This window comes from Pholis gunnellus (genome assembly GCF_910591455.1).
Source record: "Pholis gunnellus genome assembly, chromosome: 15".
Lineage (NCBI taxonomy): Eukaryota > Metazoa > Chordata > Actinopteri > Perciformes > Pholidae > Pholis > Pholis gunnellus.
In genome coordinates, this window is record NC_136542.1 from 265029 (window position 1) to 292502 (window position 27474).

The following is a 27474-nucleotide window of genomic DNA, read 5'->3' on the forward strand; positions in this document are numbered from 1 at the left end:
GCTCAAAGCCGTCGAAAACATGAAGAGCGTTTTAAATGCTTTTTAAATATCAAAGAGTAAAAACTAAATGAGAATCTGAGACATTAAATATTTAGAACAAATATGAATAAAATATGAAATAAAGTAAAATAAATGAGTAAGAATAAACTGAAAGTAAACAGGAAAGTAGTAAAAGTATAGTGAGAAGTAGATTTATATATATTAGTACACACTCCGGTCCAGGAGGTGGCCCTAAGCTCCAGTGACGAAAGTTTGTAGTCTTCCAGTAAAACCACAGAAGAAGAAGACGGTCACCACACGTCCTTCAGCCGCTGAAGAGCTCCACGTTTAACACATTCAACAACAATCCACAGGTGAGACTTAAACACGTGACTATGTCTCAGGTGTGTTCGTAGGTTGTCGGTTCGAAGCCGGAAGAAAACATTTAAATCTAAACCAGAAGAAGCTAATGCTAGCTCGCATTAGCCGCTAGCTAACGATGACGTCACGGCTACACCAGACTCTGGTTCTCTCGTGTTTCGGTGTAAGATGTTTAAAATGTGACTTTATTGAATGGAGTGTAACAGCTGATCTGTTCTTCAGACTGAGATCCGGATTATGGCGGTACAGGTGACCGAGTCCGACCAGGTGAAACAGGTACGAGCAGGAATCATTAGTTCACGAGTTATTGATCTGATGGTTCAGATCAACGGTGACGAGCCTGTGTGTGTGTGTGTGTGTGTGTGTGTGTGTGTGTGTGTGTGTGTGTGTGTGTTCTAGTTTAAGGAGTTCCTGGGGACCTACAACAAGGTGACGGAGAACTGCTTCATGGACTGTGTGAAAGACTTCACCAGCAGGGAGGTGAAGCCGGAGGAGGTGAGGAGCTACTTCCTGTTGTAATGTTCAGGGACGCTGGGACATCTGAGGATTCAGTCAGTAAACTTTTACTTCTTCAGAAAGCTAGAAAAACAGGAGGAGCGATGATGTCACAACTTCTCTTAGCCGTCTAGACCAATCGAATGTCACTTTATCCATTTGTCAGATTTATCTGAAGACTACATTACCCATGAGCCTCAGCGGCTGACTCCAGAATCAGAAAGACGCTTGTTATTTTCAGCGGAGCTCTGTGATTGGCTGTTTGTCGATGTTTTGAATAAACTTTATTGACGTATTTACAGACCAGCTGCTCTGAGTCGTGTCTCCAGAAGTACCTGAAGATGACTCAGCGGATCTCCATGAGGTTCCAGGAGTACCACATCCAGCAGAACGAGGCTCTGGCTGCTAAAGCCGGACTCATGGGACCACCTCACTGACCCGGTCTGGACCAGGGTCCCTGTGTTGGAGGGATGACGTTACACCTCTTTAAAGCTGGAGTGAAGCTGTGCCTCCTACAAGGATCCCAATGCATCATGGGAGATGTGGAACACAAACAGACTTTAATATTTAATGTTGAATCATATTTTTATTAAATGTCACATTTTTCTTTTTTCTAGAAATAAAATCTGATTTGTTTATAAAAAAAAAGTTTCAGGAGTTTTGAACTCAAGCACTTCACATCATAATGAAACCTGGTCCTCAGCCAAGTACCCCGAACCCAGAACCCAGAACCAAGTACCCCGAACCCAGTACCCCAGAACCAAGTACCCCGAACCCAGAACCCAGAACCCAGTACCCCAGAACCAGCGCAAAGCATTTTAGGTTGAAAAAAAGATCCTCAGTGTCTGATTTATTAAACTGTCAACACTGAAGATCGATTGTTCAGGATAATGACGTTTAAAAGCCTGAATATAAAACTCAGTTTATGAACGGACTTATATTTTATTTAATAAATCATTTCAGGCTTTTTGAACGGATCTCACGTTCCCCCATGTGAACCTGCTCAGAGCAGCAACAACAAAGAGGATTGAGTTCAGTCCTCATGAGGCCCCTTAAAAAACACACACACACACACACACACACACACACACACACACACACACACACACACACACACACACACACACACACACACACACACACACACACACACACACACACACACACACACACACACACACACACACACACACACACACACACACACCTGTATGAACGTCTGTCTGTTGTTAACTGTCAAATCAAATAAAGAAAGTTGTATTAAATAACATCTCAATATTCATTGTTAATGTAGGACTGGATTAAAGAATAAACTTCTGTTATCCATCGGTTTTAGGTCTAGCTACAGCGGGGTCTGGGTCCTGAACCGGTCCAAGGCCCGCCTATAAGTGACCCCTGCTCTAGAGGGTCCCTGGTCTTCTAGGGTCTAGAGCAGGGGTGGCCAACCCGCGGCTCCCGAGCCGCATGCGGCTCTTTGCCCGGTTTCATGCGGCTCTTACGTTCATATCGAAGTTTGTATTTGTGTTTTTTTAATGTTCGTGTTCGCTTCGCTTGAGTTAAATACGGTATTTTCGTCAAACGCGCATGTGCGGCCACAGATTACGTTCCTCGTCGACCCATTTAACGCCGAGACGGACTGTTTGAAAGCCCCGCTAGTCACAGATGAGGATGCGGCTGAGTTGGAGATGATCGATCTTTGTGAGGAGGACCAACTCAAACCTGCTTTAAGGGACGGGACCATTGAGTTCTGGAAAAGTGTGCCAATGAAAAAATACCCCAATGTCAAACGGGCTGCGCTTAAGATACTGTCAATGTTTGGGTCAACATACGTCTGCGAGTCTGTGTTTTCTACCCTGAAACACGTGAAATCAAAGCATCGATCTGTTCTGACTGACATGTGAAAGAATTGCTTCGAGTGGCAACAACGGAATACAAGCCAGATTTGAAGAGGATTGTTCAAGGCAAGGAATGCCAGAAGTCCCACTAAGTAACATGCATAGTAAAAGAAAAACACTATTGTAAATTAATATATTTTTGTTTGTGGACTTGGTTGAACTGAGAGTTTGTCTGTGTGAGACAGTGCACACAATGTTCATTGTTGAAAATGACTGGCCTGTGGTCTTAGGAGTCAATTTCTGTCATTATCATGTTGGTGTGTGACATTTACAATAAATCTGGCTGAGCAAAGGTATGTGTGTGTGTGAGGAAGGGATAGGGTGATGTTCATGTGTGCCCATGTGTATGATGTGGCTCTTTGCGGTAACACAGTAAAAAATGTGGCTCTTGGTCTCTGACTGGTTGGCCACCCCTGATCTAGAGGACTAACTGTTCTCTGTGATGTTGCTTCTAGATTTAAATCAGAACCATCAAGTTCTCGAATGTTTGAACTGGTTCCTGACTCTAGAACTGGATCAGGATCAGGATCAGGTTTAGGATGAGGATCAGGATCAGGTTTAGGACTCAAGGAAACATATTTAAAAACTTTATTAGAAACAAAGAGCTGTTTATTGACAGTTCATGACGTGTTTTAGTTTATTTACATAAAAAAGTTCATTAACGACGATACAAACAGTCTCTTAAAAATATTAGAAATATTCTTTACACGATGAAAAAGTGAGTCTTTGAACGCACCGCGGCTTCATTCTCTACTCAGAGCTGCTATTTACAGAACAGAGGGGGGTCCATGAAGCAGCCGTCTGTCCGAGGCACCACAGAAGAAGAGGAGGAGTCAGGGAGGAGGAAGAGGAGGAGTGAGGTCAGTACTGAAGTACAGAAGATCAAACGAGGAAAGAAGAAACATTCCGACTTCAACATGAATATCTTTGTGTTGAAAAGTTAAACTCTTAAAATATTAAATGTAATATTTAAGTTTAAACGAGTTTCCAGATAAACTACATTAAAATCTTTAGATCTGATTAAATCATATTTCATCACTTTATTTTATTTAGTAAAATGTTTTGTTTAAATTAAATTTACTACAAAATAAGATACGGAGGCCAAAAGTTTTAAATAAAATGTTTTAATTATAACGACTAAATGAAAACATTGATTTATTTTTCCGTCTTTAATCTTCCATATTAATCAATAACTGAATAAATAAAAATCATTTTAAACAAAAAAGTTCATCTCTCTTGTTTTACCAAAATAAAAGCTCTGATTTTATATAAAACAGGAAGTCAAGAAACTTTAGGTAAAAAAAAAATAGTTCATAAAAGAGAGAAAACTAATTTGCATAATGACCTCTGACTCCCCAAAATAACCTGTCACTTTATTTTGAAATTAGGAGACAGTGGACGCAGAGAGGAAGGAAGGAAGGAAGGAAGTAAGGAGTTGTGTGGCGAATGAACAGACGGCTGATGTTTCTCCTCAAACAGGAAGTCAGTCTCACGTGAGGGGGGGGGCCAGGTGGTAGCCCCTCCCCCTCTGACAGTTTATTTCCCATCATGCCCTCAGAGCTGGCGGAGTGGGCGGAGTCTGACTGGAAAGGGGCGGGGCTTAGTGGGCGTGTCATCACCTGCACTCCACGGCGACGGTGTTCTGATTGGGCGAGGCCGAGGACGGACTCATACCCGTGTCCGAGGAGCCCGAGGACGTGGACGCCGTCGTGTTGGACACTGAGAGACAGAACTACACGTTAGGGACAGGACACAGGGTTGTGATGGACTACAGCTCCCAGCATGCCCTGCAGCTCCTACCTTCTCTCTCCTTCTTCTTTAGTCTCTTCCTCCGGCGGTCGATGGACGCCACCTCAGACTTCAGGCTCATGTAGTACTTCCTGATCTCCTGTAGCTTCTCCTGCAGGAAGGAGATCCGGTCCGTGCTCGACATGCTGTCCAGCTCATCTGAGGGAGGAACACGTTAAACTCATCAGGTTCTTGTTAACAGCAGGATTCCCTTTACACAGTAGCAGTTATAGTTCTTGTATATTATATATATTTTATGAAATAAACAACAAAAAAGGATTGTGTGTTGAAATAATGTTCTCTGAATAATTTAAGCCACTATAATTGAATCACAACTCTTCCTGATTGGACAGATATCAGGAAGCTAAACGCCGTCTGGTTCATAACATAGTCGTGTATTTCATGGAGCTGTATTCACGGTCCAGCTGTTCACTACAGCTGTGTGAACCACAATAAACTGATGAAGAGGAGGAAAGAACTACGCAATGATGACCATCAGTCAAAAGTCTGAATTCATGTTTAGCTCGTTCTCCCCGCAAGACGACAAGCAAATAACTTTTAAAATACTTGTTTTCTCAATGGAGCTCTGATTGATCGATGCTACGCTATGCTAACATTGTAGCTGCTCCATCAACACTCAACATAACAACACATAAATACGGCACACACACACACACACACACACACACACACACACACACACACACACACACGATAGGCTATCGCGCTGCAGCGTCACGCCCCCAAATGCTCTCATTGGTTGAGACGTGTGATGACGCCCCTCCTGTGACCCACGGTCTGTATTCAGAGCCAGTGAGCTACGGACTTTCAAAATAATAATAATAATAATGAGATATCTCATGTATACAGCAGTGGTGGCCGTCAGGGCCTGCAAAGCCTTCTCTGCTGGTCTAAACACAATCACAAAGTTAGAGCTATTTTATAATGTTTCTTAAATACACTACATGTATCATAATTTATATAAATATTGTTCCCATTATCTCATGTTCTCATTGCACAGCTACTGTGCTCCTCAGCTGCTCTGCTTCAGTGCAGCTTGTTTTAAGTAGAGCTTTGATCCAATCAGAGTTCACCTCTGTGTCTCTAGGTAGAAGAGAGGCCCCAGGCCTGCAGACTCACCAGTGAATCCATGTGCAGGTTAAGTGAATGGGGACGATGTTGTTGATCGTCATAGTGTTCAACCAATCAGATCTTTAGTTTGACATGGTGGGCGTATTCTTTGACGTACCAGTGCTACCCAGGTAGCCTCTAAGTACGTCTGCATTAACTATATATATATATATATTAACTATATATATATATATATATATTAACTATATATATATATATATATATTAACTATATATATATATATATATATTAACTATATATATATATATATTAACTATATATATATATATATATATATATATATATTTTAACTATATATATATATATATATATATATATATATATATATATATATATATATATATTTATTAATTATGTGTACATGTGTATTTGTAGGAGAGTGTAGTAAAGCAGGTCGAAGAAGAAGAAGAAGTACCGAGCTGGAAGGTCCACTTATACGTCCTCTGAGGAGAGAAGCTGTGTTTGTCTTTACTGAGAGAAGACGGAGACGAGAGACACACAGACTTCTGAGACTTCAGAGACAGACGGGACTGGTCCTCACTGTCACTGCTGTTACCTGGGAGACAAGGAGGTGTGTGTGTGTGTGTGTGTGTGTGTGTGTGTGTGTGTGTGTGTGTGTGTGTGTGTGTGTGTGTGTGTGTGTGTGTGTGTGTGTGTGTGTGTGTGTGTGTGTGTGTGTGTGTGTGTGTGTGTGTGTGTGTGTGTGTGTGTGTGTGTGTGTGTGTGGGGTTAGAGAGGAGACAAGGAGACAGTTGTTGAGATAAAACTAGAACAGTTGACTGTAGAAGAAGAAGATTAGCTGATGGCAGTAAGTGGTCCTTTAGATCTGACGGAGCTTTCAGCTGCGTCTGATCTTCTTAAATTGTTGCTAGGCAACAACTGAATGCGTGCTAATACAGGTCACCTGTTGAGATCACGTGACATCGTCACAGCTCACCTGCTCCGTTCTTCTCCACCTTCCCAGGTGTGCCGAGTCGTTTCTGGCTGCGTCTCTGCTTCTTGGCCGTTGGGCTGGAGTTACAGTCCATCACCCGCTTCTGACCTGTGGGGGGGCAACAACTAACCAATCAGAAGGGAGGACAGAGGAGTCTCTTAGGAAGCTCAATGCCTCCTCATCTCCTTTAGCCTAGGGAACATACACCCATTCTTTACCAAAGGAGAGCAGCGGACACATGTAGTCGTTGATCGTGGTGTAACGGATCGATCCGGATCACTCGAGTATTTAAAAAACTAAATGTTTACAGTGTAATCATCATAGTGTGTAATAAAGTGTTACTGCTGCTGTTCCTTCTCAAGTAACACGTGAATATCAAAGCAGAGCGTCAGTGAGCAGATATAAAGCAGTGAGTTCAGTGAACGTCTACAGTCCTGGAGAACGGAGGAGCTGCAGAAGCTCCGGAGTCACTGAAGTCGCAGGTTTGGGATCATCCTGTAACTCATAATGAGGGATGAGGGAGGTGGACAAAGCCAGTACGGTGTGTAGGCGTTTAAAGAGAAAGACACACGACAACGGCAAAACATCGGACATGTCCACACATGAAGAGACCCCGTCCTTCACAGAAACAAGGTGCCATCGCAGCATTTAACAACCGTTAGTGTAGAATCAGACCGGGCTGCAGCAATCACAGCATCTACTCAGGTCTGTATCGCTGCAGACATGAGGACGTTCTCACTGTGGAAACAAAGGGTTTCTACATCTGGTTACAGTGCTCCAGGGCAACGAAGAGCTACGTGACTGTGACCGCTCACTGCATCACGCGGAGTCACAGACAGGTGCTGTAGACACGCCCCCTCCGTGAGTCACAAACAGGTGCTGTAGACACGCCCCCTCCGTGAGTCACAAACAGGTGCTTTAGACACGCCCCCTCCGTGAGTCACAAACAGGTGCTGTAGACACGCCCCCTCCGTGAGTCACAGACAGGTGCTGTAGACACGCCCCCTCCGTGAGTCACAAACAGGTGCTGTAGACACGCCCCTCCGTGAGTCACAAACAGGTGCTTTAGACACGCCCCCTCCGTGAGTCACAAACAGGTGCTTTAGACACGCCCCCTCCGTGAGTCACAAACAGGTGCTTTAGACACGCCCCCTCCGTGAGTCACACAGACAGGTGCTTTAGACACGCCCCCTCCGTGAGTCACACAAACAGGTGCTGTAGACACGCCCCCTCCGTGAGTCACAAACAGGTGCTGTAGACACGCCCCCTCCGTGAGTCACAAACAGGTGCTGTAGACACGCCCCCTCCGTGAGTCACAAACAGGTGCTGTAGACACGCCCCCTCCGTGAGTCACACACACCTGGCCCAGGTGCTGCCAGAAGCAGCAGAGTGAAGCTAGAACAGTAACAGCTTTTCACTGAACAGCTTTCAGTGAAAAGTCACAATATTCACTAAGAAGCATCTTCAATGTCTGATGGCTTTCCGTACCAAATGTGAGAGTAATCAGGTCACCTGGCCAGGAGGAGTAAATAGAAGTATAAAACATTTCCTTTTGCCAGTAGGTGGCGCTGTGAGTTATTGAGCATGTTAGAAGGTTTGTGTGCTGATTGGATAATGTACCTTTGAGTTATAACAACTTCCTTTTTCATGCAGAATGAGGAAAAATGGACTTCAATGAAAACTCACAAATAACTTTTCATCACAAAGGTCTGAAGAGCATCCCGACCAAGCTGATCGCAAACATTCTGTAGGAGGAGTTTGTTAAAGTGCAAAGGCTGAAAAATGCAAAAAGTGAGAAGGGTCGGGACATGAACATACCGACACATCATCATCACACAGGTCTCACCTCTGTCCTTGGTCTCCTGTAGAGACAGCAGGGAGGTCGAGGAGGAGGCGCTGCCATCAAACCCGGGGCTGGAGTCTCCCTGCTGCTCCCCCCTGACTGCTCCTCTCTCCTCCTCGCCGGCGTTCCTGGCCGGGTGGTGCTCCTCGGAGCAGGAGGCAGAGCCGGGAGCGGCGGTCGGCAGGAAGGGCCTGAGCTGAGGCTGGGGGAGGTGAAGGGTGTGGGGGGAGGGCAGAGAGGAGTGGAGGAGGTTAGGAAGCGGGGCAGGTTGCTGCTCCCTCATCATTAGGAGGAGGTGCTCCGGGGGGGTGGGCTTCTCCTTCTCGTCCGGGTCGTCCAGGTCCACCTCGTGGCAGACCAGCGCCTCAGGACCAATCTGCGGCTCCAGCTCCTCAGTGGGGGAGGTGCCCGGGGCCTCTGGGGCAGGGGGAGGCATCCCAGCATGCACCTCTGACTCTTTTGTGGCTCCGCCCATCAGGAGCTCTTCAGACGCCTCCCTCGGCTTGTTCTCTGGGCAGGGCCAGTCCTCTGCCTTCATCGCTCCCTCGCTCCTCCCCTCTGACTCCGCCCGGCGGAGAGGTGGGGGGAATCCTTTGAGTGACGCTCCGGAGGCCATCTTGGAAGAGGCGGGGGGCTTTTGGGGGGAGGCAGCTTCCCCCTGCCTCCTTTCAGGGCGGAGCTTCTTGTCTGATGCTTGCTGCTCTGCTGCTTTCCGTTTCAACGTGGAGCTGGTCCTCTTCTCAGGGATCTCCTCCTCATCCTCCTCCTCCTCCTCCTCCTCCTCCGTGGCAGAGTCAGTGTCGGAGTCTGCAGTGGGAGACTCAGGGGGGAGGCGCTGGGTGGGGAGGCAGTGGAGAACCACCATGGGCTCGTCCTGTCTCTTCAGGACGCTGCGAGGAGGAGACGCCATGTGGGCGAGGCTGGTGGTGGGAGAGGCGCAGAGGAGGATTCTGGGAGGAGTTTCATGACCGGTCTCCCTGAGGAGGGACCTGCGACCTTTGACACTGGGGGAGGGCAGAGGAGGGCAGAGGAGTGGACCCGCAGAGGAGTGGACCTCATCCTTTGCAGGGGCGGGCTGAGAAGAGGACACCTGCTCCTCAGGAGGCGTCTTGTTGGAGGGCGGAGGAGGCGTCTTGTTGGAGGGCGGAGGAGGCGTCTTGTTGGAGGGCGGAGGAGGCGTCTTGTTGGAGGGCGGAGGAGGCGTCTTGTTGGAGGGCGGAGGAGGCGTCCTGGCGAGCACGTCAGGTCCAGGAAACAAGTTGTCCGTGTCTTGGACAGACGTCATCTCCTTGTCCAGGTGTACCAGCAACATGGCGGCTTCTACTGTTGGCTCCTCCCCTTGCCCCGCCTCCTCCAATTGGCTCAGGAGGTTGTCAGTTTTCTCCTGAGGCATGCTGGGATGCTGCGGTTCCGTGGAGTCGGCCAGCTGACCAGCTGTTGCCCCACCGACAGCGTCGTTAATGGCCGTTGTGACATCAGCGACCTCACTTGTCTCCTCCTCTTTCACCTCCTCCTCCTTCTCCTCCTTCTCCTGACAGGACGGGCCTTCACTCCTCCCTCGCCATGGCGACGGCTTTTTGTCAGGCGGGTCTTCTGATTCGCTGTCCTCTGATGAGTTCCCAGAATCCTCTGCAGGGAGACAGAGCAGCAGATTGGTTAGTTTCTGGTCACTGCAACCGGATCAACGACAGGAAACAGGAAGTGACCTCACCGTTAGAGGCTCTATCGGAGTCGTACAGACCAGACGTCCTCCTGGTTCTCCTGCGAGGAGTGTCTGCAGGGAGGAGGACACGTCAGAGACACACACACACACACACACTAAGAAGCCAGCTGGACAGAGTCTCTTACTGTCTCCATTGGCCATGTTGGACGGCGTCTCCGTCCTGCCCGTCCTCCCGTTGGACCGTCCCTCAGTGCTGGGCGTCTTAGAGACGCTGCGTCCCGCTGAGGCGGTGGGCGTCGTCCTGATCTGAGGACGACCTCGTTTGGCTCCCGGAGGCTTCGCCGCCGCCGACGGAGGCTTCTCTTCGTCTTTGTCCGTCTCTGGATCGTCTTTGTTCTGTTGGGGAGACAGACGACGTCAAACTGACAGCAACAACAAAAACAGAAACCCCTCAGGGTCGTCGGGCCACCTTAAGGGCCGGTCCACCTTAAGTGAGCCTGAGCTGTTGCTAAGCTTAATTTTAAATCATCAGGTAACAAGACACACAAACTTGTCCCAAGTCTTCGGTTGGTTGTACAATAAAAGAAACGTCCTGGTCAGCTGACAGGAAGTGACCTCGCAGGGTTTCTCAGCAGCAGGTCACATGACCTCACCGAGCTCACCTTCACCTTCTTTCTCCGTCTCTTCTTGGTTCCTTTCTCCAACGGCCAGATGAGCCGGTCGGCTTTCACCCACTCGTCGTACCTGAGGATCAGACACACCTGAGTGACTCTGTACCTTTAAATCACTGGAACCTGAGAACGTGCTCAACGAAGGGAAACTCTTCATCAACATCCCTTTTGTGATTGGATGAGAGCGTGTCGGGGGCGGGACTTGAGGATTTAACAGGACACTGGTTAAATGAAGCAGGAAGTCTCACCTGACGTTCCAGCCGTAGTAGTGGACCAAGTAGAACTGTTCTCCGTTGTCCAAGTCCGTCTTCTTGATGTGAGCCTCGTAGATCTTCTGAGTCTTCCCTCTGCCGTACTTCACCCGCACCTTCGTCCCCGTCACAGAGTCGCCATCCTCCTCCTCCTCACAGCTGAGAATCACACACACACTTCAAGTTAAACACATGTAACTTTATACCACTAGAGGTCTCAGTCTAAACAACAACAGACGTATGATGCTTGTTTCTCTGATAACTTGAGATCCAGACGTCTGACGCTAACGTTAGCTCAGCTTGTTTCTCTGATAACATGAGATCCAGACGTCTGACGCTAACGTTAGCTCAGCTTGTTTCTCTGATAACATGAGATCCAGACGTCTGACGCTAACGTTAGCTCAGCTTGTTTCTCTGATAACTTGAGATCCAGACGTCTGACGCTAACATTAGCTCAGCTTGTTTCTCTGATAACATGAGATCCAGATGTCTGACGCTAACGTTAGCTCAGCTTGTTTCTCTGATAACTTGAGATCCAGACGTCTGACGCTAACGTTAGTTCCTGGTTTGAATAATAAAGTCCACCAGCAGCACAACGTCTACTTTGTTTTGTAGAAAGCTGAATTATTTCAATCTCACCCTTCCCTCATCTCTCTCTCCTCCTCCTCCTCCTCCTCCTCCTCCTCTTCCTCCTCCTCCTCCTCTTCATCATCGTCGTCGTCACCATCGTCATCCTCCTCGTCGTCCTCGTCCTCGTCCTCATCCTCCTCGTCCTCGTCCTCCGAGCCTTTATCCGAGTCGTCCATTCTTCTGTTGCTGCGTCTTCTCACCTCCCTCTGCTCCTCACTGTTATCTTCTGCTCCTCCTCCCTTCTCCAGTCTGGAGGGAGACTCTCTGTCTGTCTTCAGCTGACTCCCCACACACCTCCTCCTCCCCTACAACACGGACAGACCGGAGGGCAGAGAGACAATCTTGTGAGACCAGAGGAAAAATGTCTTAAAGAGAAGTTATAGTTAGTCGATGTCTAACTAACTATTCAGTAATAACAAGTGTAACAACAGTTATTAATATGAAAATAAACTAAAGGTGCTGTCTCACCCTCGGGGACGACTGTCTCTCCTTCATCTCCTTCTCGCTCTCACTCTCTGACTCCGCCTCCCCCATCCTGTCTTTGACAGGCTCCACCTCCTCTGGCGGCACAGAGGGCTTGTTAAGCTCCGCCCCTGCTTGCTTCTGATTAGTCGGTGTGGTGGGAGGGCGGGGGTTGTTGTGATGGATGGTCCTGAAGGTGATTGAGGCGGAGCGGCAGTACTCCTCAAAACCATACAGATACCTGACGACAGAAACCACACCGTCAACCAACACCAGGGCATCATGGGAAAACAGGAGGGACAGGTGGGGGAGGAGCGGGACAAACGGGGTGAGGCGGGACAAACGAGGTGAGGCGGGACAAACGGGGTGAGGCGGGACAAACGGGGTGAGGCGGGACAAGCGGGGTGAGGCGGGACAAACGGGGTGAAGCGGGACAAACGGGGTGAAGCGGGACAAGCGGGGTGAGGCGGGACAAACGGGGTGAGGCGGGACAAGCGGGGTGAGGCGGGACAAGCGGGGTGAGGCGGGACAAGCGGGGTGAGGCGGGACAAGCGGGGTGAGGCGGGACAAACGGGGTGAGGCGGGACAAACGGGGTGAGGCGGGACAAACGGGGTGAGGCGGGACAAACGGGGTGAGGCGGGACAAACGGGGTGAAGCGGGACAAACGGGGTGAAGCGGGACAAACGGGGTGAAGCGGGACAAGCAGGAGTGTCCTCTTACTTCTTGTAGGCCGTCTTGACGTTATAGGACGCAGCAGAGTTCAGAACGGGGATCCCCAGATCCATGTAGACTTGCTTCCATACTGTCCCAGACTCAATCTGCAACACACAACAACACTCTGTCACAGCAAGCTGAACAGGAAATGACATCACAGGACTTCAGCAGGTCACATGACCAAAGACAGAGACAGTCCTCACCTTATGGCAGCCTCCCAGGTGATAGACCAGTCTAAAGAGCTTGAAGAGGTTCAGGTCTTTATAACCCAACACTGGAGGCTTGTTGATGGGGGTCCCTGAAGGACAGACAGAGACAGCATGTTAGATCAGTCCTCTGATGATCCTCTCAGCTGTTTAGTGGAGACCACCATGAACCAGGAAGGGTCTTAAACTGGTATGTGACCCCGTCCCAGTTCTCTGTACTGGTTTAACTTCTGCAGGTCTCACCTCGGTCCTCCATGAACTTATACAGCTGCTGCAGGAAGCTGTCTCTCTCCTCTGGATCAGGCTCCTCCTCCTCGGGCTGGACAGACAGAGACAGACAGGTCAACATCTGGTCTACAGAGAGACAGACCGGTCTACATCTGACACCCTGGTCTACAGACAGACCTACATGTGGCCCTCTCACCTCCTCCTTTAAGCGTTTCTTCTTCTTCTTTTTCTCCTCTTCGTCCTCCTCCTCATCACTCTCCTTCTCTTCATTGTCCTCATCATCACTGGAGGACGAGTCCAGGATCTGACTCATGTCCATCTTCCACATATCAGGGACCTCCCTAGTCCTCAGAAAGACCTGGGCCGCTTCAAAACCTGGAGGAGGACGAGAGAGGAAGAAGAGGAGCAGCAGGAGTAACGATCAGAGAAAACATTGAAAGAGAAAAATAAATATTTCTGACAGGCGTGTCGGTGTCCTGGTGCATTGTGGGAGTTGTAGTTCCTCACCTCTCCTGCTGGAGAACTCAGACCTGGTGGAGCCGATGGAGGTGAAGGTGTGGACGTGTCTCCTCGCCACTGTGTAGCTGCAGGAGGACAGGAGACAGGGAGGAGGTGAGACAGAGCTGATGGGTTTGTGACCACAGATCAAGAAGAAGAAACTCACAACTTGGAGTCGCTGAAGGCTCTGACCAGACACTGGTCCTTCTTCACCACGAGCTCATCGTTACAGCTGGGAGACACCACCTGGAGGACAGACAGGTACGTTTAAAAGACTAGACCTCATATCAGTAGATGCGTGTATAAACCATACGGTACAATCAAAAGGAACACAGGACTCAACCACTACAGGCCCGTCGCCCGGAGGTCATGAAGGACTTTGAGCGCCTGGTCTTGTCCCACCTAAAAACCCTCACTGACCCACTCCTGGACCCCCTGCAGGTCGCCTACAGAGCCGACAGGTCTGTAGGCGACGCAGTCAACATGGCCCCTCACTTCATCCTCCAGCATCTGGACTCCCCAAGACCCTACTTCAGGATCCTGTTTGTGGACTTCAGCTCTGCCTTCAACACCATCATCCCGTCTCTGCTGCATGACAAGCTGTCAGCTGCACGAGCCCACAGACTTCCTGTCTGACAGGAAGCAGCGCGTGAAGCTGGGAAAACACATCTCAGCCTCCAGGACCATCAGCACCGGTTCTCCCGATCAGGATCAGTCTCCCTCTCCCCCCCCCCCCCCCCTTAGGCTTAGCACAGGGTCAGTTCAGGATGTATTTCAGTTAAGAACCAATCAGATCACCTGACTGACTCTCTCTCTACCTGTGTGTGTGTGTGTGTGTGTGTGTGTGTGTAGTTACCAGAGCCAGGTACCAGCTGCTCATTTCTTCTTCATTCTCAACGCTGCAGATTTTTCCCAGAAGCTCATCGTTCAGTCTCCTCCTGTCGTCCTCATCCTCACTGGAGGAAGACTCATTGTCCTCATCAGCCCTGAGACACACAGACAGACACACACACACACACACAGACAGGGAGGGGGAGAGACAGACAGACAGACAGACAGACAGACAGACAGACAGACAGACAGAGTCATTATTCCAGTCTCCAGTGACCAGAAAGTGGTGTGATCTTGTGATCTTGTGATCTTGTGATGTGGACGCGTCCTCTGGATTGATGGTATTTGAGTGTAAATGAAGAGGTTCACGTTGTAACTTGTGATCTTACAGTGAGTCCTCTCATCATTATTAATGTGATGATGTAATGCTCTATGTATCTGTTGAGGACTAATGCCGTGTTCATCGCGTCCTTTGTGCCGCCGGTCTCTCCGGGAACTATTTGTGTTCATTCGCGTGAATCGCGGTGGACGCGCCGGAGAGGGGCGTGGCTTATCGTCCTGGAAGCCGCTCAACTGTCCGCCATCAACCGTGGAACAAACAACCTGGATTTCTGCTCAGCACGTGTTGTGGAAGTCCCAGATATCAGGAAGCTAAACGCCGTCTGGTTCATAACATAGTCGTGTATTTCATGGAGCTGTATTCACGGTCCAGCTGTTCACTACAGCTGTGTGAACCACAATAAGCTGATGAAGAGGAGGAAAGAACTACGCAATGATGACCATCAGTCAAAAGTCTGAATTCATGTTTAGCTCGTTCTCCCCGCAAGACGACAAGCAAATAACTTTTAAAATACTTGTTTTCTCAATGGAGCTCTGATTGATCGATGCTACGCTATGCTAACATTGTAGCTGCTCCATCAACACTCAACATAACGTCACATAGGCGTAAATACGGCACACACACACACACACACACACACACACACACACACACACACACACACACACACACACACACACACACACACACACACACACACACACACACACACACACACACACACACACACACACACACACACACACACTGATTATTATATTCATTAATACGGACAGAGGACTCACACAGCCTGAGACGAGCGTCGGCCTCCTCGGTTGGACTTCTTTCCGATGACCGGAGTTCCAAAATGTTCTGGGTTGGTGAGCGGCAGCTGGTCCAAGGTCTGAGGACACAAGACAAGGAGATGAGGAGGGAGGTCTGTCTGTGAGTGAGTCTGTCTGTCTGTCTGTCTGTCTTACCTCACTCTCTGCAAAGTGTCTCTCTCCCTTCAGACACAGAGACGTCCTACGAAGAGTCTTCTCATCTCCATCATCGAACACTGAAACACACTCAGCTCATTAGACACTTTGTCCTCCATCCTGCCTCTTAGGGACAGACACTGTTTCACATGAATATTAAATAAACTCACATTATAGATGCAGATTATTTGCAGTATAACCAGGTTAAATATAGTTTGCAACATCAAAGTGTCTCCTTCCTCCTGTCTCTTTCCGTTAGCAGCTGAGCTAGTGTTGGTAACTAGTAGCTGTTAGCATTGTGCTAATGCACTATTAAAGTGTTTCATGGATGGAACGTTAGCATATTTAGCCTCGTTAGCCTGGAGTTAAACTGACAGCGGATTGGTCAGACAGCCAAGAGAAGTTGTGACATCACAGGACATGAGCTCATTGAGCAAAACCATTTCTCAGCATCATCACTCCTCCTGACAGCCAATCACTGACCCGAGATCAGTGATGTCATCAGCACATAAACCACACCCAGCGGACCAATCGGAGACTCACCCACGGTGTAGAGGCTGGCGTCTGTCAGCTTACTGATGACGGCCTCGCTGGACAAACCCTCGTTAGTCTTCACCTCCACCGTGGAGCCCACCTGAAGGACACAAGGAGACACACTTAGGTCTCACAACACGTCTTCACAGGACACACACACACACACACTTATCACCCGTCTCACCCTCAGCGCTCCTTTGACCTGGTCGTCCTGCACCACCTGGGACGTACTCTCACCTTTCAGATTCACCTGAGGACACAGAGACATGGAGACATGTGGGTCTGATCCAGGGACAGTTTGTCCTCTCTGTTAACGACAACAACAACGTGCACTGAATAACGGACACAATCCCTCTGTAGACCGTCCCTTTAGCCCCGCCCTACTGTACTGTGATTGGCTGTTTATCTGGCGATAGCAACGTGCCGTGGGTTGGAGCTCACGGAGCAGAAGGCTAGTTAGCTAGTTAGCCTGCTAATTCCACTTTAATGCTACACTGGTTCCAGAAACCTGGTCCCTGGTCCCTGAGGGGGGAGCTGATCGCGGAGTCTTACCTTGACCTTCACCATGCGTTTCACCATCTTGATCTTGGCCTCACAGAAGGCTCCTCTGTATTTGGCGCTGACATCCGTCCCCACGGTGAGGTAGGGGGGCTCGTCTGCTGCCTGGAACACATCAGTGACATCACACACACACGCACACACATCAGTGACATCACACACACACGCACACACACACACATCAGTGACATCACACCCACACACACACATCAGTGACATCACACACACATCAGTGACATCACACACACACACACACATACATCAGTGACATCACACACACACACACACATCAGTGACATCACACACATCAGTGACATCCCACACACACACATCAGTGACATCACACACACACACACATCAGTGACATCACACACACACACACATCAGTGACATCACACACCCATCAGTGACATCACACACACACATCAGTGACATCAAACACATCAGTGACATCACACACACCCATCAGTGACATCACACACACACATCAGTGACATCACACACACACCCATCAGTAACATCACACACACACACATCAGTAACATCACACACCCGCGTGCTTATAGAGCTTTATAAGCTGTGACATCAAATAGCTTTTGCAGCTCCAGAAAAATTTTATTTGGTGGAAAATAGATCAAAATGTCTCTTTGCATAGTAAAGGACGCCGACTCCTGAGTTAAACCAAACCGGCCTGATAGTTTAGTTAAACCAAACCTAGTGTGATCCTTCTACACACAGTCTTGTGTTCGTCTCACTAATCAAAGTCCGGTTCAAACAACTGGACTTCAGCTGTGATTTCACGCTCGGCTACTTTTTGGACTCAGATTTGTTGTAAATCTTTGAAAGTTCTGCTTTAAAAAGGTCTCAGACACACTGAGGTGAGTCTCGTGAACATGGGACCTCTCTGAAGGTCTGAGCTAGACCTAGACTCAAGCTGCTGCACTCTGAAGGACTAACAGGTCTCACAGGGTCCACGTCCAGACCTGGACCCAAACTAAGATGGCAACCAGATAAATGACAGGTTTCATCTACAGCTGCCATCTTTGTTTGGGTCCCGGAGTGGAGACGCAGGTTTAGAACTGATCCAGATCGTAGAGTGTTATTCACTTAGTCTCTCATGTTCTTTACTTAATCTTTAACAAGCTGTAAACTCATCTTTTCTTGATGAATTAACAGACTGTTAACAGTATTATTGGTGGACTGAGAGGAGTCTTTGAAACTGGACAGAAACCAGCCCAGGACCAAGCAGAGAGCTCAGGACCAGCAGAGCTCAGGACCAGCAGAGAGCTCAGGACCAGCAGAGCGCTCAGGACCAGCAGAGAGCTCAGGACCAGCAGAGAGCTCAGGACCAGCAGAGAGCTCAGGACCAGCAGAGAGCCCAGGACCAGCAGAGAGCCCAGGACCAGCAGAGCCCAGTTTAAAGCTCCTCAGACTCACCTTCATCTTCTTATCTGAGGGGGTCCAGCTCGGAGGACTGTGGATCACTGAAAGACACAAACAGGACGAGGACTTTAAAGCTGGCAGCACCGCAGAGGACAGACAAGGTGTCACAACATAATGCTAAGCTAACAACTAGCTCAGAGCCCCCTCCCTCTCTATGTGGCACAAACAGCGCTCACTAACTTCGGACTGAACCAGGTTCCGCCGGTTTGTACGTTATAAATATCTGCGGGTCTCAGTGAGGACCCGGATGTACGGAGAGGAGCGTCTCTTCCCGCTCCACTGAGTCACGTCGCCATCACAGCTCGTCCATGTCAGCTCGATGCTAGCTCTGTGTGTGTGTGTGTGTGTGTGTGTGTGTGTGTGTGTGTGTGTGTGTATATATATATGTGTGTATATGTGTGTGTGTGAGTGTGTTAGCTACCAGCTGAACAGAGTCCCGGTAGATACGTTACCGAGTCCCGGTACCAAACAGTCCGAACTAACGGCCGTGTGTGAGCGGAAGGACCGGAGCTACGGGAAGCTAACGTTAGAAGCTAATGTTCGTTAGCTGCCTAGGTGAAGCTAACATGCTAGTCCGTGGATCGTAGGGAGGTTTAAATGTCCGAAAGGCCGAACGGACACATTTAGCGCTTCGTTCATTTCCGGGGGGATAACAACTTTTCTACCGAATCGAACCGAACTCGGTGACATCTTTTTTGTGTGATTTATTTATTTATTATGTGGTCGCTTCACATTTCTTCACTGCAAGAAAAACACACAAGCTGCTGCCATTCAGCTCACAGCTCGGTGCTAAACGAGCTCCGGTGCGACGGCTGTCTCCGGTACACCGGGGGTTTGCTCCGGGATCAGGTCTAGTCGGGTCCAGAAGGGTTTTATACTCACATTCTATTCTTCTTCTTCTTCTTCTTCTTCTTCTTCGCCTCTCGCTATATACGAACAACAAGCTGTTGAGTCCAGAGCTCTTGTTTTCCCGGCATGCAATTGGCTGCGGTGACAGCGGTGTTCGGTAAACGGATAAATTATTCCGATTGGTCGAGCGACTCCTCGATTCTGATTGGATATAAAACCCCTCTGCTGGCGGCTTCTATTAGTCGATACGAACGAGGCGCCACGAGGGAAATTACGTCATCAGCTGGATAACTGTCCAATCACGGCCGCTGGAGGCTGTGATTGGCTGAGCGCGTTTTTTTCCCCCAGAAACGACACGTCGCTATTGGCTGAGCGCGAGTCCTTGTCTTGTACGGACACAGTAGGAAGCCCCGCCCCGTTACGTGCTGAGGAGCTACACACCAAACTACGTTCACAAAGCTAGAGAGTGAAGGGAACCTTGTTTATCGACGCGGTAGAAATATACGTCATGTATTCTGACTACAATTATCATTTCTAATACATCGGCTCATAAAGCATCCATTAATGTACACTGAAACTCAATAACACCGGTGTGCCTGATCGTTCCGATACAAATGCTGCATGGCGGGAGTAAACGGAATGAGCGGCCATAGTGTACACAAGTTGTATTTATATTTATAAACGCACTTCTGTGACATGACAGGTACGCCGAAGGTAAGAGGTGACTGTGAGGCTTCCTGCACGGTCCCGCTTTTTGTTCTCTCACGTCCATAACTACCCTAAACCCGCTATAAACCTTCAATGGACACTTTCTTTAATGGAGTGTGACGTCACAGATCAGCACCGCTCCTCTGTGGGTTTAACACACAAACATCCAGAGCGGAAATGACGCGATAATTGGAGTACAATTACAGAGCACAAGTCGCTGTTGTGGGCAGGCTCATCGGCGCGCTGAGATCACCGGAAGAGAGTGACGGCGAAGTCTCATACGTCACGACCCTCTGAGGAGAGTGGAGGTTATTTTATACACAACTCATTAATAGTAATGATACTAATGTGTAGAAAACGTGTGTTTTTATAGCTTCAGTGATTCTGATATTTCTGCATTAATATTGTTTGTTACCTCATAAATGTCCTCATCATTATTCATATTCTATGACATCATGCGTTTGTAGCTGTGAGAACCTCGTATTTCTACAAAGATAGAGGTACATGTTGTACTTTGTACTGTACTACATCTCAGGTACATGTACTTTTTACTCTAAGTACTACATGTACCTGATGTACAATACACACAGAGATGTTGTACTACAGCAAACGGACCGACGACAACGTTCCTTGATTTCTTTATTTCCAAAGTTGAAATTCATCAAAACAAACATCTTCATGAACTATAAAACATAAACAATATGATGAAGAGTTCACATGTTGTCTTCATCAGAGTCATCCTCTTCCTCCAGAGAGTCCTGAGACACAACAACGTCGTCAACAACAACAACAACAACAACAACAACGTGAACTGACTGAGGCTGGGAGGGAGGAGAGAGGAGGAGTGAAGCAGCAGGAGGAGAGAGGAGGAGTGAAGCAGCAGGAGGAGAGAGGAGGAGTGAAGCAGCAGGAGGAGAGAGGAGGAGTGTAGCAGCAGGAGGAGAGAGGAGTGTAGCAGCAGGAGGAGAGAGGAGGAGTGAAGCAGCAGGAGGAGCGAGGAGGAGTGTAGCAGCAGGAGGAGCGAGGAGTGAAGCAGCAGGAGGAGAGAGGAGTGAAGCAGCAGGAGGAGAGAGGAGGAGTGAAGCAGCAGGAGGAGCGAGGAGGAGTGTAGCAGCAGGAGGAGCGAGGAGTGAAGCAGCAGGAGGAGAGAGGAGTGTAGCAGCAGGAGGAGAGAGGAGTGAAGCAGCAGGAGGAGAGAGGAGTGAAGCAGCAGGAGGAGAGAGGAGTGAAGCAGCAGGAGGAGCGAGGAGTGTAGCAGCAGGAGGAGAGAGGAGGAGTGAAGCAGCAGGAGGAGCGAGGAGGAGTGAAGCAGCAGGAGGAGCGAGGAGTGTAGCAGCAGGAGGAGAGAGGAGTGTAGCAGCAGGAGGAGCGAGGAGGAGTGAAGCAGCAGGAGGAGAGAGGAGGAGTGAAGCAGCAGGAGGAGAGAGGAGGAGTGAAGCAGCAGGAGGAGAGAGGAGGAGTGAAGCAGCAGGAGGAGAGAGGAGGAGTGTAGCAGCAGGAGGAGAGAGGAGGAGTGTAGCAGCAGGAGGAGAGAGGAGGAGTGTAGCAGCAGGAGGAGAGAGGAGGAGTGTAGCAGCAGGAGGAGAGAGGAGGAGTGAAGCAGCAGGAGGAGAGAGGAGGAGTGTAGCAGCAGGAGGAGAGAGGAGGAGTGTAGCAGCAGGAGGAGAGAAGGAGTGAAGCAGCAGGAGGAGAGAGGAGGAGTGAAGCAGCAGGAGGAGCGAGGAGTGTAGCAGCAGGAGGAGAGAGGAGAAGTGAAGCAGCAGGAGGAGCGAGGAGGAGTGAAGCAGCAGGAGGAGAGAGGAGGAGTGTAGCAGCAGGAGGAGAGAAGGAGTGTAGCAGCAGGAGGAGAGAGGAGAAGTGAAGCAGCAGGAGGAGCGAGGAGTGTAGCAGCAGGAGGAGAGAGGAGAAGTGAAGCAGCAGGAGGAGCGAGGAGGAGTGAAGCAGCAGGAGGAGCGAGGAGTGTAGCAGCAGGAGGAGCGAGGAGGAGTGAAGCAGCAGGAGGAGCGAGGAGGAGTGAAGCAGCAGGAGGAGCGAGGAGGAGTGTAGCAGCAGGAGGAGCGAGGAGTGTAGCAGCAGGAGGAGAGAGGAGAAGTGAAGCAGCAGGAGGAGCGAGGAGGAGTGAAGCAGCAGGAGGAGCGAGGAGTGTAGCAGCAGGAGGAGCGAGGAGGAGTGAAGCAGCAGGAGGAGCGAGGAGGAGTGAAGCAGCAGGAGGAGAGAGGAGAAGTGAAGCAGCAGGAGGAGCGAGGAGTGTAGCAGCAGGAGGAGAGAGGAGAAGTGAAGCAGCAGGAGGAGCGAGGAGGAGTGAAGCAGCAGGAGGAGCGAGGAGTGTAGCAGCAGGAGGAGCGAGGAGGAGTGAAGCAGCAGGAGGAGCGAGGAGGAGTGAAGCAGCAGGAGGAGCGAGGAGGAGTGTAGCAGCAGGAGGAGCGAGGAGTGTAGCAGCAGGAGGAGCGAGGAGGAGTGTAGCAGCAGGAGGAGCGAGGAGGAGTGAAGCAGCAGGAGGAGCGAGGAGGAGTGTAGCAGCAGGAGGAGAGAGGAGGAGTGAAGCAGCAGGAGGAGAGAGGAGGAGTGAAGCAGCAGGAGGAGAGAGGAGGAGTGAAGCAGCAGGAGGAGAGAGGAGGAGTGTAGCAGCAGGAGGAGAGAGGAGGAGTGTAGCAGCAGGAGGAGAGAGGAGGAGTGAAGCAGCAGGAGGAGAGAGGAGGAGTGAAGCAGCAGGAGGAGAGAAGCGTGAAGCAGCAGGAGGAGAGAGGAGTGTAGCAGCAGGAGGAGAGAGGAGTGAAGCAGCAGGAGGAGAGAGGAGGAGTGAAGCAGCAGGAGGAGAGAGGAGGAGTGTAGCAGGAGGAGGAGAGAGGAGGAGTGTAGCAGCAGGAGGAGAGAGGAGTGAAGCAGCAGGAGGAGAGAGGAGGAGTGAAGCAGCAGGAGGAGAGAGGAGGAGTGTAGCAGCAGGAGGAGAGAGGAGGAGTGTAGCAGGAGCAGAGAGGAGGAGTGTAGCAGCAGGAGGAGAGAGGAGGAGTGTAGCAGGAGCAGAGAGGAGGAGTGTAGCAGCAGGAGGAGAGAGGAGGAGTGAAGCAGCAGGAGGAGAGAGGAGGAGTGTAGCAGCAGGAGGAGAGAGGAGGAGTGAAGCAGCAGGAGGAGAGAGGAGGAGTGTAGCAGCAGGAGGAGAGAGGAGGAGTGTAGCAGGAGCAGAGAGGAGGAGTGTAGCAGCAGGAGGAGAGAGGAGGAGTGTAGCAGGAGCAGAGAGGAGGAGTGTAGCAGCAGGAGGAGAGAGGAGGAGTGTAGCAGCAGGAGGAGAGAGGAGGAGTGAAGCAGCAGGAGGAGAGAGGAGGAGTGTAGCAGCAGGAGGAGAGAGGAGGAGTGTAGCAGCAGGAGCAGAGAGGAGGAGTGTAGCAGCAGGAGGAGAGAGGAGGAGTGTAGCAGGAGCAGAGAGGAGGAGTGTAGCAGGAGGAGAGAGGAGGAGTGAAGCAGCAGGAGGAGAGAGGAGGAGTGTAGCAGCAGGAGGAGAGAGGAGGAGTGTAGCAGCAGGAGGAGAGAGGAGGAGTGAAGCAGCAGGAGGAGAGAGGAGGAGTGAAGCAGCAGGAGGAGAGAGGAGTGAAGCAGCAGGAGGAGAGAGGAGTGTAGCAGCAGGAGGAGAGTAGCAGCAGGAGGAGAGAGGAGTGTAGCAGCAGGAGGAGAGAGGAGTGTAGCAGCAGGAGGAGAGAGGAGGAGTGAAGCAGCAGGAGGAGAGAGGAGGAGTGAAGCAGCAGGAGGAGAGAAGAGTGAAGCAGCAGGAGGAGAGAGGAGTGTAGCAGCAGGAGGAGAGTAGCAGCAGGAGGAGAGAGGAGTGTAGCAGCAGGAGGAGAGAGGAGGAGTGTAGCAGCAGGAGGAGAGAGGAGTGAAGCAGCAGGAGGAGAGAGGAGGAGTGTAGCAGCAGGAGGAGAGAGGAGTGAAGCAGCAGGAGGAGAGAGGAGTGTAGCAGCAGGAGGAGAGTAGCAGCAGGAGGAGAGAGGAGTGTAGCAGCAGGAGGAGAGAGGAGTGTAGCAGCAGGAGGAGAGAGGAGGAGTGAAGCAGCAGGAGAGAGGAGTGAAGCAGCAGGAGGAGAGAGGAGGAGTGAAGCAGCAGGAGGAGAGAGGAGGAGTGTAGCAGCAGGAGGAGAGATGAGTGTGTCTCACCTTTGCGTACTTCTCAGCTTCCTGTCTCACATCTTCAGGAATCAGTTGATGTCGTCCGTTCGTCACTGAGAGAAAAAAAAGATTTACTGTCAATCAGGAGAGAGAGAGATGAGTTCAGCTCAGGGATTGGTCAGACAGCCAAGAAGAAGTGACATCACAGGAGTTCAGCCCAATTAGCGAAACTGACTCATCATTCCGTCCCTGATGACATCCAGTTTCAGTGATCAGTACTGATTGTTTCTGTGAAACAGGAAGTGGCTCCAGCTGAGCCCTGATTGGTCGACAGCTCACCTTCTCCCACCCAGCTGAGCTCCAACTCGAAGGCTTTGTCCTTCACCTCGTCATGAACGATGTAGATTCTAGAGCAGAGACACAGGTTTACAGAGACGCCTGAAGGCAGCATTGGAGTACAGCTGCAGTACAAGTACTGCAGTACATGTACATGTACTCCAAACATTCAATCCATTATCACAAAATAACTTCTACTTCACTTCCTGGAACCACTTAGTTTATATTAAGCTTGAAATGTTTAGTACTAATACTCACATTTTGGCGACCTCTCTGACGAGCTCCCTGCAGGTCATCTCCTTCATCTGAGAGAAGACCGGATTAAACTCTGATCATCACTTCAGGTGTCAGTACAATTCAAACCTTTAAGAAAAACTCACCCCCAGTTTTTCGATCTCCGTCTTTGCAGCTTGTTTTGCTTTCCCGATGGCACAACCCCAGTAACCCTGCAGAGACCAGCAAAGTCCTGTTACAGGACCAGGACCAGCAGGGGGTCACGTACGTGTGTGTGTGTGTGTGTGTGTGTGTGTGGACTGACTCACGTGTGAGATCCCTGATGGGTCGACCATGTAGAGTTGAGGACCGTCATCTTTGTCATACGAGCCCAGAATGAAACTGTGAAGAGACGACATCATCATCATCACTTCCTGTCAGCAGCTCCTCTCTCTCCGTTTCTTACGGTGGTCCCTGAACTCACCTGCAGCCGAAGGGCCTCACGGCGCTGTAGAGCGTGTAGGCGTGGACGTACATGGCCACTCTGTCCGACAGGTGCTGCAACGACAGGAAGCACTGTTAGCTTAGCATCGCTGGCTGCACACGGTCCTCACAAGTATAGAGACTAACCTTCAGAGGGATGTCGTGTCCATAACTGGACCTGAAGCTGGACGCTTCATCTCTCGCTACTTCAGACAGAGATCGAGCATCAGCCAACAGACCTGCTACCGCCTGAAGGGGGGGGGGGGGGGGGGGGGTACATACAGGTGAGAGGGAGACAGGTGTGTGTGTGTGTGTGTGTGTGTGTGTGTGTGTGTGTGTGTGTGTGTGTGTGTGTGTGTGGTTACCATGCCGACGTGTCTGTCGATGTTGAAGATACGTTTGTTAGATCCTTGTTCGTAGAGTTTTGACAGAACGAGTTTCTCCACCCCGAACACAACTCCATCCTTACAGCGGATAGCTATGGCCGTGCTACACACACACACACACACACACACACACACACACACACACACACACACACACACACACACACACACACACACACAGTTAGATGTGTTCACGTGGCCCCTCCTCCTTCATAATAAACAGCTGTGATCAGTTCACTACCTGCTGTTCTCTACAGCCTTCATAGCGTACTCCACCTGGAACACACGACCATCTGGAGAGAAGGTGGAGGCAGACAGGTCATACTGCAGGACAGACAGGAAGAGGAGAGACAGACAGACAGGAGGAGAGACAGACAGGTAGCATAGTCAGCAGGTTGTAAGAAGTGATAAAGTATTATTACAGCGTTATAACCGTAGTGACGCCGTTAACGGCCCGGTGGTTCGTGTTGACGATGATTTAAGAGATGAACGAGTTAGTTTGCTCAGGTGAAGCCGATAGAACCACTAGAACGTGTTCTTCAGGAGAACCTCAGCGGACTCACACATATTTAAATATGATTTCTGAACAGAGTCCGGCACGAAACTACCGATGCTAACTGTTAGCATAGCATCGACTCTGCTCACACGTCATTATCACTCACCTATAGTCCTAACATGTCCCACTATGATGACACTACTGAGACATTTATTTTAGTTATGATAGTTTTAAAAAAAAGTTCAATTTGAACTTCAAACTTTACTTTCAATTTCACTTTAGCTTGTGCTAGCAGGCCTCATTGTGACTCAGCAGGCTAACACGCTAGCTAGCTAGCTTCAGCAGGCTAACACGCTAGCTAGCTAGATTCAGGTATCAATGACTGGTTTCCAGAATAAAAGGCGGGCTATTCTCAGTGAACCTGATCAAAACCGGTCCTCCGGGATCCGGACCACAGAATCACTCACCCCGGTACCGATGGAGCTCATTTTAACTCAAGAGTCTGGATCCTGTGAACAGCTTTCAGTCCGCTGCTCCTGAGCTTCATCACACTGTGACGTCTCACTTACCGACTTCCGGCTAATGACAGCCTCCACAATAAAAGCACCAAGTGAAAACCTTGTTTCAGCACGCCACAAACTTATGACCTGAGTCACCTATGACGTCCCTTTTCTGACTGAAGACTCAGGTACTGGCCTGCTATTTTTAGGTACTTATACTTTACTTGAGTATTTCCGTTCAATTAATACACGATGATGTAATATTATAGATAAATTCATTAAAATGAGCTGCAACATTAAAGTGATGCACTCATGAATGCATCAATAATTATAAATACAACAATATAAAATATATACTTGATACCTTTGCACTTTTACTTTAGTAAGTAGTAGTCATTTTCTACACTGTGGTATTAGTACTGTAGTGGTAGAAACACCATCATGTAGTGGTAGAAACACCATCATGTAGTGGTAGAAACACAAACACCATCATGTAGTGGTAGAAACACCATCATGTAGTGGTAGAAACACAAACACCATCATGTAGTGGTAGAAACACAAACACCATCATGTAGTGGTAGAAACACCAACACCATCATGTAGTGGTAGAAACACCATCATGTAGTGGTAGAAACACAAACACCATCATGTAGTGGTAGAAACACCATCATGTAGTGGTAGAAACACAAACACCATCATGTAGTGGTAGAAACACAAACACCATCATGTAGTGGTAGAAACACAAACACCATCATGTAGTGGTAGAAACACCATCATGTAGTGGTAGAAACACAAACACCATCATGTAGTGGTAGAAACACCAACACCATCATGTAGTGGTAGAAACACCATCATGTAGTGGTAGAAACACAAACACCATCATGTAGTGGTAGAAACACCATCATGTAGTGGTAGAAACACCATCATGTAGTGGTAGAAATGAGGAGAAG

The 27474-nt window shown here is 49.5% G+C and overlaps 3 protein-coding genes across 4 annotated transcripts; 1 reads left to right on the forward strand and 2 right to left on the reverse strand.

Annotated features, from left to right (window-relative positions):
* The first annotated feature begins 235 nt into the window (after nt 1-235).
* On the forward strand, nt 236-1906 carry timm9 (translocase of inner mitochondrial membrane 9 homolog). The gene is made up of 4 exons (XM_079175320.1): nt 236-353; nt 583-636; nt 760-855; nt 1158-1906. The coding sequence occupies exons 2-4, from the start codon at nt 598-600 to the stop codon at nt 1290-1292; spliced, it is 270 nt and encodes an 89-aa protein (XP_079031446.1). The 5' UTR covers nt 236-353; nt 583-597; the 3' UTR covers nt 1293-1906.
* Nucleotides 1907-3357: 1451 nt separating this feature from the next.
* arid4a (AT-rich interactive domain 4A) lies at nt 3358-19423 on the reverse strand. Of its 2 annotated transcripts, none has more exons than XM_079174434.1 (25): nt 19339-19423; nt 18451-18497; nt 17008-17118; nt 16640-16705; nt 16465-16555; nt 15922-16001; nt 15748-15845; nt 14648-14777; nt 13958-14037; nt 13801-13877; nt 13490-13668; nt 13309-13384; nt 13063-13157; nt 12866-12963; nt 12151-12385; nt 11692-11987; nt 11050-11211; nt 10799-10874; nt 10316-10526; nt 10179-10241; nt 8471-10096; nt 6628-6732; nt 6106-6246; nt 4551-4697; nt 3358-4469 (listed from the first exon to the last, which is right to left on the reverse strand). In XM_079174434.1, exons 2-25 carry the CDS (start codon nt 18454-18456, stop codon nt 4366-4368), a joined length of 4353 nt encoding a protein of 1450 aa, XP_079030560.1. In that variant the 5' UTR covers nt 18457-18497; nt 19339-19423; the 3' UTR covers nt 3358-4365. The 2 variants fall into 2 exon arrangements, with proteins under 2 accessions (XP_079030560.1, XP_079030559.1); XM_079174433.1 differs by having other exon boundaries at nt 10793-10874.
* A 1216-nt stretch (nt 19424-20639) lies between these two features.
* On the reverse strand, nt 20640-26626 carry psma3 (proteasome 20S subunit alpha 3). Its single transcript, XM_079174258.1, has 11 exons — nt 26492-26626; nt 25770-25852; nt 25508-25631; nt 25290-25391; nt 25144-25217; nt 24989-25061; nt 24827-24892; nt 24705-24751; nt 24450-24517; nt 24159-24223; nt 20640-20771 (listed from the first exon to the last, which is right to left on the reverse strand). The coding sequence occupies exons 1-11, from the start codon at nt 26510-26512 to the stop codon at nt 20727-20729; spliced, it is 768 nt and encodes a 255-aa protein (XP_079030384.1). The 5' UTR covers nt 26513-26626; the 3' UTR covers nt 20640-20726.
* Between the last annotated feature and the right edge of the window lie 848 nt (nt 26627-27474).